This window comes from Vicia villosa, linkage group LG7 (assembly GCF_029867415.1).
Source record: "Vicia villosa cultivar HV-30 ecotype Madison, WI linkage group LG7, Vvil1.0, whole genome shotgun sequence".
NCBI classification, from domain to species: domain Eukaryota; kingdom Viridiplantae; phylum Streptophyta; class Magnoliopsida; order Fabales; family Fabaceae; genus Vicia; species Vicia villosa.
Genome location: NC_081186.1, coordinates 56,044,491 through 56,053,773, shown reverse-complemented (window position 1 = coordinate 56,053,773; position 9,283 = coordinate 56,044,491). Strand labels below are relative to the sequence as shown.

At 43.2% G+C, this 9,283-nt stretch overlaps 1 protein-coding gene across 1 annotated transcript; it reads right to left on the bottom strand.

The window, feature by feature from the left end:
- Nucleotides 1-2,936: 2,936 nt before the first annotated feature.
- Nucleotides 2,937-8,429, bottom strand: LOC131619105 (uncharacterized). Its single transcript, XM_058890244.1, has 3 exons — nucleotides 8,124-8,429; nucleotides 7,180-8,042; nucleotides 2,937-6,219 (listed from the first exon to the last, which is right to left on the bottom strand). The coding sequence occupies exons 1-3, from the start codon at nucleotides 8,427-8,429 to the stop codon at nucleotides 2,937-2,939; spliced, it is 4,452 nt and encodes a 1,483-aa protein (XP_058746227.1).
- Nucleotides 8,430-9,283: the final 854 nt, after the last annotated feature.

The following is a 9,283-nucleotide window of genomic DNA, read 5'->3' as shown; positions in this document are numbered from 1 at the left end:
TGTCCATTAGAGGCGGTGGGCTTAATTTCCCCAATCATATCGATGCCCCACATAGCAAATGGCCAAGGAGATGTCAAGACATTCAGAGGAACTGGAGGTACGTGAACCCTATCTGCATATACTTGACATTTGTAACATACCACCACATGGTTGAAACAATCATGTTCCAAGGTCGACCAATAATAACCTGCTCTCAATATTTTTCTAGCCATGGTGTGCCCACTTGCATGTGTACCAAAGGATCCTTCGTGTACCTCTTGCATGATCTTTGCTGCTTCGTGTCTATCCACGCATCTAAGCAACACAGAATCAAAGTTCCTCTTGTATAACACACCTCCAGCAATGAAGAACTTGGCAGATAGTCTCTTCAGAGTTTTCCTATCTGTGAGGGAAGCACCCTCAGGATACTCTTGGGTTTCCAGAAATTTCTTAATGTCATAAAACCATGGTTTCTCATCAGGCACATTATCAATGACGCCATAGAATGCAGGTTCGTCCAACCTTTTGATCACAATTGACGGCGCTTCATTGTCCCATTTGACTTTGAACATGGATGCTAAAGTGGCCAAAGCATCAGCCAAGTGATTTTCCTCTCGAGGGATGTGATCGAAGGTGATCTCATCAAAGTATTGAGCCAATTTCACCACATGTTCTCTATAGGGAATCAAGTTGGGGTGGCGTGTTTCCCAATCTCCGTTGATCTGACTAATCACCAAAGCAGAATCTCCATAAACTGCGAGATTTTTAATCCTCAAATCAATGGCCGCCTCAATACCATATATACAAGCCTCGTATTCAGCCACATTATTGGTACAATCAAAACAAATCCTGGCCGTAAATGGAATATGAAAACCTGTTGGAGAAGTAAGCACAGCCCCGATACCATTACCCAATGCATTAGAGGCACCATCGAACACGAGCGTCCATCGCGCCCCTGGTTCAGGTCCTTCCTCTTGATCTTGACTTTCGGGAATTTTTGCCACGCACATTATATCTTCATCAGGAAACTCAAAGTACATAGACTGGTAATCGTCCACAGGTTGATGTGCAAGATAATCAGCAATTACACTACTTTTAATGGCCTTCTGAGTAGTGTATTGGATGTCATATTCTGTCAAGATCATTTGCCAACGGGCAATCCTCCCTGTCAATGCCGGTTTCTCAAATATATATTTGATTGGGTCCATCTTTGAAATCAATAAAGTAGTGTGAGTCAACATATACTGTCTCAGTCGGCGAGCAGCCCATGCCAAAGCATAGCAAGTTTTCTCGAGTAGTGAGTATCTTGATTCACAATCGGTAAACTTTTTGCTAAGGTAATAAATTGCGTGCTCTTTTCGACCGGACTCGTCATGCTGACCCAGCACACACCCCATTGAATTCTCGAGGACTGTCAGGTACATAATCAAAGGTCTACCTTCCACTGGAGGCATGAGGATTGGAGGCTCTTGCAAATACTCTTTAACCTTATCAAACGCCTTTTGACAATTGTCATCCCACTTTGTTGCCTGATTCTTTCTCAATAGCTTGAAGATAGGTTCACACGTGGCGGTAAGGTGTGAGATGAACCTTGCAATATAATTTAACCTTCCCAAGAATCCACGAACCTGTTTCTCAGTTCTCGGCTCAGGCATCTCTTGTATAGCTTTTACCTTGGCGGGATCGACCTCGATACCCCTTTCACTTACGATGAAACCAAGCAACTTTCCTGATCTCACTCCGAAGGTGCATTTATTGGGATTCAACCTTAACCTGAACTTTCTTAACCTTTCAAACAATTTCTTCAGATGCACCAGGTGCTCTTCTTCAGTATGGGACTTCGCAATCATGTCGTCCACATAGACCTCAATCTCTTTATGAATCATGTCGTGAAACAAAGTCACCATGGCTCTTTGATAGGTTGCCCCAGCATTCTTTAACCCAAACGGCATGACCTTGTAGCAAAAGGTGCCCCAAGGCGTAATGAATGTTGTCTTTTCCATGTCCTCGGGCGCCATCTTTATTTGATTGTAACCAGAAAAACCGTCCATGAAGGAGAAAACTGAGAACTGAGCAGTATTATCTACCAATACATCAATGTGAGGAAGCGGGAAATCATCCTTCGGGCTTGCCCTATTCAGATCTCGATAGTCGACACACATTCGTACCTTCCCATCTTTCTTAGGTACAGGTACAATGTTGGCGACCCATGGTGGATAAACTGTTACAGCAAGAAAACCTGCATCAAACTGCTTCTGAACCTCTTCTTGGATTTTCTTGGACATATCAGGACGTGTTCTCCTGAGTTTCTGTTTGACGGGCGGAGAATTTTCTTTAAGGGGTAGCCTGTGCACCACAATGTTAGTATCTAATCCAGGCATATCTTCGTAAGACCACGCGAAGATATCAGAATACTCCTTCAACATTCCAATCAACTTTTCTTTCACATTCTCATTCAAAGAAGCCCCTATTTTAACCTCCCTTCTCGTCTCTTCGGTGCCAAGATTCACCGTCTCAATAGGCTCTTGATGTGGCTCGATCACTTTCTCTTCTTGTTTCAACAATCTGGCCAACTCATCAGGCAATTCACAATCTTCCTCATCCCCTTCTTCGGCGGCGTAGATAGGGTTGTCAAAGTCATGACGAGGCATAGCAAGATCGTTGTCAATAGAATCTGGAGGAGAAGTGGATCTGCATGGATTATGATTTATGCTTTATTTTAGAATGGAGGGATGATGATGAATAAGAAACGTTGCCATTTTTATTATATTATTTTTTTTATTAATTATAAATGTAAAAGTAAAAAAAGAAAGACAGGGAACAAAATATTTGAATGCAAAAACGTCCTTTTATTAATGATTTTAACATTGAAAAACAACAAATGAGGCCCTACATATGTTCACCGTGTCTTGGGCAGAACACAGGAATTATTGCATGATAAACAAAAACAAACAGTATTACTTTTGATCCAGAGCAATTGAGATGATGTCTTCAGATGACCAGTTGAGAAGCTTCTGTCCCGGGACACACGGCTTGATCCATTCTTCAATGTCATAATCACTATCCATATCATCATCAGCAGCGCAAATATGATCCTTGACGATGCCAGCACTAGAGAACTTGATCGGAACGAAGGCTCCGGGCTTCTTGGATGCCTCATTAGATGAACTCTGACTCAACTGATATCCAATCCCACATTTATCCTGCTTGATTGGTAGATCCAAGACTCGGCCCCATCCTTCAGGATGACCAGATTCAACCACAGCTTTAGCCTCCTTTAGTGAAGACATAGGAGCCTCCAACTTCTTCTTTTCAACATAAGGGATCTTGACAGTCTGGACAGCCTCAAACGCTTGACAAGGCGTTTCGTGGACCTCCCCTTCCACATCAATATATTTGAAAGACGCAAGATGGCTTACCACATGCTCTTCCTCCCCACATATTGTGACTATCTTCCCTTGAGTGGCGAATTTGAGTTTCTGATGCAATGTGGAAGTCACGGCCCCAGCAGCATGGATCCATGGACGACCCAGGAGACAACTGTAAGCCGGATGGATATCCATCACAAAGAAAGTAATAGTGAAGAGTTGAGGACCTATCATCACTGGTAAATCAACCTCCCCAAACACCGACCTCTTTGAGCCATCAAAGGCTCTCACAGTTAATTCGCTCGGCCTTATCTCAACACCAGAATAGTCTAGCCTCATTAAAGACGACTTTGGTAACACATTCAAAGAAGATCCATTATCAACAAGAACACGAGATAATATAGTCCCCTTGCACTCCACAGATATGTGCAAAGCTCTATTATGTTTTCTACCTTCAGAAGGCAAATCTGCATCAGTGAATCCCAATCCGTTTCCAGCATTGATATTAGACACAACCCCTTCAAGCTGATTTACTGAGATCTCAGGAGGGACAAAGGCAGTGCCTAGGAGTCTCAATAAAGCATTTCGATGCGTCTCGGAGCATAAGAGCAACTGTAAGATCGAGATCTTAGATTGAGTTTGGCTCAGCTGGTCAACCACTTTATACTCACTCTTCTTGATGATCTTTAGGAACTCTTCCATCTCTTTGGCCATAGTATCTTCAGAATTAGAACTTTGCCCCTGGTCCATAGTATCTTCTGTCACTCCTTTCCCTTTTGCTTGAGCTTGAGCTTCTGTATTGTCATCGCGAGTACTCTGGGGAGGGTTGAAAATACGACCACTTCTTGTCATTCTTCCAATGCCAACAACATTATCAACATCTTCTTTCTCAACCGGTGCTTTAATCTCATACTTGGCCCCTTGGTAGAAAACTTCTCCGCCATAATTCCATGGGATTGCTTTCTCACTAGTATACGGAACGGGACCAGGTGATGTAATAACCAAAGGAGGTGCTCTAGCAGGAATTGGAATTTTAGCAGGAGTGTAGGGAATGGATGCCACATTAATTTCATCCTCAAATACCTCGGGCCGTCGTATGCGCTCAAACTGTAGATACCCACTATCTATCAACTGTTGAACACCATTCTTCACTTTGTCACAAACTGAGGAAGTGGCCATGCAATCATTACATAATTCTCCACAACCAGCACATAGACCCATTCTCAATAATTCTACTTTTAGTAAAGGCAACAGAGAGCCTAACTCAGTCATGTCCTTAACCAAACGAGTATCTTCAACACAATCGAGGGCGTTTGCAGCATGAGACCCATGAGGGGGCATGGGATTTTGAACAACATTAGGCCCTGGAGTAGGAGTGAACTCGATGGCCTTGGAGTCGAGGAGATTTTGAACCTGATACTTCAATGCTTTGCAGTTTTCAATGTTATGCCCGGGTGCTCCAGAGTGGAATTCACACCTTGCATTAGCATCCCAATTAGGAGGCAACTTAGCAGGAGTTGCTAGAGTTCTCAATTGTACCAACTTCAAGTCGAGGAGGTATGGCAATACTTGTGCATATGTCATCGGGATCGGGTCAAAAGTTCTCTCAGGTGCCTTTGGTTGATACTGGCGCGGAGTATACCCTCGTTGCTGATGTTGCTGAAATGGAACATTTGGTATAGTCACGGCGGCCACTTGTTGATGAGCCTGGCTTTTGCCTTTACCATAATAAGCAGCGCTCGTCTCACCTTCTCTTTTATTGGCAAACCCGTTATAAGGTTTCTTTCCAACAACCCCAGAGGAGGAACTAGCAGCACTCGGATTCTGAATTCTACCAGCCTTGATTCCACTTTCAATTCTCTCACCGATCATGACCAACTCGGCGAAACTCGAGGATGCAGAACAAGCAGAATAGTATTGACCTTCCAAAGTATTGGTGAACAGGTCCATCATTTCTCTCTCCAACATAGGTGGTTGAACTCTGGCTGCCAACTCGCGCCATTTTTGCGCGTATTCTTTGAAGGACTCATTAGTTTTCTGAGATAGATTCTGCAATTGAGTGCGATTGGGTGCCATGTCAACATTATATTGATACTGCTTTATGAAGGCATCAACCAAGTCTCTCCAGCTTCGAATACTAGCTCTTTCCAGCCTCATATACCATTCCAAAGATGCCCCAGTTAGGCTATCTTGGAAGAAATGCATCAACAGCCCCTCATCCTCGGAATAGACATGCATCTTGCGGTAGTAAGCTCGGACATGGGTCTTGGGACAAGTATTCCCCTTGTACTTCTCAAAATCTGGCACTTTGAATTTTGGCGGCACACGGACACCAGGAACCAAACCTAAGTCATTAATGTCCATACCGAGTCCTTGGCCTTCCATGGCCCTCATCCTTTCCTCCAGTCCTCTGAACAACCTTCCAGCATCATGTGGAAATCCCAACTCACTTTCAGGAAATAGATCCTCATGTCGATCTTCTTCCAACACGGGGATGGCAGCAGCTCTTCTGATTTGTTGTGTGGCTTGTCCTTCAGGAATGGGCTGGGGAGGCCCATAAGGATTACCTTGATTAGCAGCAGGAGGAATTACACCAGGTCCTCCGATCACAGATTCACCATTGACACGAATATCATCAGGGTTTCTTTGCGGGGGGTCCGCAACAACCTGAGCAACTGTGTCCATCCTGATTCTGAGTTCTTCTTGGCGATCAGCCATGTTTTGCATGACTTCCATGAACTGAGCCATTTGAGCAGTAACCTGAGTTCTCATCTGGATAAGATCGTCCCTTAACTGATCCATTTGCAGTGAGTGATTAGCCCTTGTGTAGTAGCGATGTGTAGGCGGAGGTGCAATTGTTGTAAGAGAAAACCTGATCAGTCAGATAAGAACACCATCTGATGTACCTGTTTGTGCATGATGTGCATGAGGTGCATGTGTGCATATGATGTGAGGTGCCATTTTCAGAGTATCCAAAATATTTAATATTAATCAAGAATGTTTAACAATGTGACAAAAGATAAGCATCAAGAGGAAACAAAAAGACTCAAATTTCATTAATAATCTCTTTTTGAGTTTGGGCATACCCATACATTGACAAGATAGTTCAAACAACAGAAAAGACAAAGGACCCCATCCAACAAGCCTGGTGGTGGTCATGAAATACAAACTCAAACACTAATCCATCTTGGTGTAAAACAAAGGTCCTCCTTGTTTAAAGTGCTCGTCGCTCCACTTCTTAGTTTCATCAAACATCTTCTTAGTCACTTCTCGATCTCTTCCTTTGACAAAACTTTGAATCACCACATCTTTGCGAAACAGCTGCCCATCTAACATATCACAGTGGGCCACCAAGCTCTCACATCCTTTGCAATCAGGGATGGTATTCTTTTCAGATGTACTTTCCATTTCTGCTATCTGGTTTCTGAGCTTTGCATTCTCTTCTGTTAGTCGAGCGGAACGGAGATGACTACCTTTGAGTTGTGTCTCCACGGCTAACCTTTGAGTAATTTCCTCTTCAAGCTTCTTCTTGATTGCTGCCCTCTGAGTGGTTTCCTCTTCAAGCTTCTTTTTCAAACCCTTTACCTCGGCCCTAGCCTCTTTCTCTACTCTGAGCTTGTGAGCCCTTAAATCTTCTCTGTACTCTTGCTTGAGCTTTTCTTCTGCTTTCTTTACCGCTTCTTCTATAACCCTTTGATGGTCCTCAATACGAACAGTGGTAACTCTTTCACCCTTTTCAGTTCTAGCCCTTTTTTGAACTCTGGAAGATCCTCCTTTCAGTATTTTAACCTCATGTGCTAATTCAGCCCTTTTCTGATCCACCAAGAAGTACTTTATTTTAGCGTCTTCCCCTTTTTCTCGCAACCTGATATTCTCCACATGTACTTGGTTGTACTCCTCAGCTGGTACAGTGGCAGTTAAAATCTCAGGTGGTTGTTCATATAGAGGGCTAACCTTCGGGAAAGGCAGCAGGCGCTCCTTAACTCTTTCTTCAACCCATTCAGTATAAGCTTTCTTAGCAATGGCATTCTTTCCCCCCAAGGTAGTTCGGTCTTCTGTATGAATTTTGTTCCACGCACTCCTCACTCTCTCCAAACCTTCTGGATCGGTTCCTTTTTCAAAACAAACGGACTCAAATATCTCTTTTTCCAAAGGCTTGTCCTTCAGTGCAAAACCCAACTGGCGCAGTGCTAGCTTCGGATTATAGTTGATAACTCCTTTTGTCCCTATGAGAGGAACATTGCCAAAACTTCCACATCTGGTTATAACTTGCTCGATGTCCGTGCGGAGGTGATACCAAACAATATCATTAGCAGTAAGTCCCATAATCCTTTGGGGCCACTTTTGTGAATCTCTTGTAGTGACAAATGCTCCGCTTTTAGGCAAATGTGAAGAAAACCATTCGTACAGTATTGGCAAACAACCCCCAACTGATCCCTTTTTTCCATACCTAGAATGGATGGCATAATAAGTGTCGGCCAACAGAGTGGGTACAGGATTTTGATCCATGAAGAGACAAATGGCAGTGAGATCAACAAAATTTGGAATATTCGGGAACATCACTAATCCATAGATCATGACGGCCAGGAGAGCATTGAATTCTTTCCACTTTTCCTTATCAGCAAGGGTTTCAGCTTCCCTCATCAGAAATTTCACATAGAATCCATGGGTCCCACCATTAGGCTTCCAGTTATCCTTAACGTCCTTCATGCTCAAATAAAGAGCACCAGCAATGCGATCCATTTTGGGCTTCTCGGGTGCACACACAAAAGGAACCTTATGTTGAACTTTGATTTGAAGAATGTGTGCATACTCTTCGAGGGTAGGGGCTAGTTGGTAATCTTGAAAGGTAAAGCAACGCAGCTCAGAATCATAAAACTGAAGAAGAGTGTAGAGACCCCACTCATCAATGCGAGTAGTTAACATAAGCAGAATGTGGCCATAAGTCTTTCTGAATTCATCCAAATTTTGCCCAGTAACTCGGGTGCTCAATCGAACCAAAGGTGTTATATCCTCACGGTAGAAACTGCAAGAGAAGGTATGCTTTGTAGTCTTTTTGTTGACGGTCACACTGTTAGCCATTCTTGATGAGAAGTGTTGACTTTGGATACCTGAAAAATGGCATGCATATGAATGTTAATCTCTTTTCTCTTTTTTCTTTCTTTTTTTTCTTTTTTTCTTTTTTTTTTTTTTGAAATTAAACATGCTATGATGATTATGATGCAATGAAAGCTCCTCCCCACATAGGAGAAGTGTATGTTTCTTCTGAACAGGATTGGATGTTGCAGGACCAAAAATCCGGCATAGATACCACAAACCCATAAGAACCATAGTCACCAACAGAACAGAACAGTCACCAACGGTACCTGTCATGAATATCCCACCCCACTCACAGGTGAATCTAGGTCAAGGTAGGTCAAAAGGTCTCCAGCGTTAGCAACTCTCCTGAAACACCATCATTGTTGCAAATACATGCCAACAACGGTATCCCATTCGAGTCTCGGCTGGTCGTGGGTCTCATGATCGCAATCAACAGAACCTGACATTCTGTTGGCGTCATGACTATCCACTCTATCCTAGGTATCCTATGTGTTAACTCTGGCCTGGGTATTGGGCCTTTTACCTCATAGAACAACCCACCCAACCTGCAAAACAGAACAGAAGACCCCAAGGAACACAGAATATAATCCATATGCATGATATGCAAGCAGAAAAGTAAACATGTAAACATATATACAAGGTATGGACATAAAAACAAATAAACACCCAGTAAATAAACAAACAAACGCAGGCTAGGATCGACTCAACTAAGGATGGACCAGCAACAGGTCTATCAACATCCCCAGCAGAGTCGCCAGCTGTCGCTACCGCGAAAAATGGAATCAGAGTCGCCACCAATATATTTATCCCATAAGGGAAAGGAATATCAGAAAACC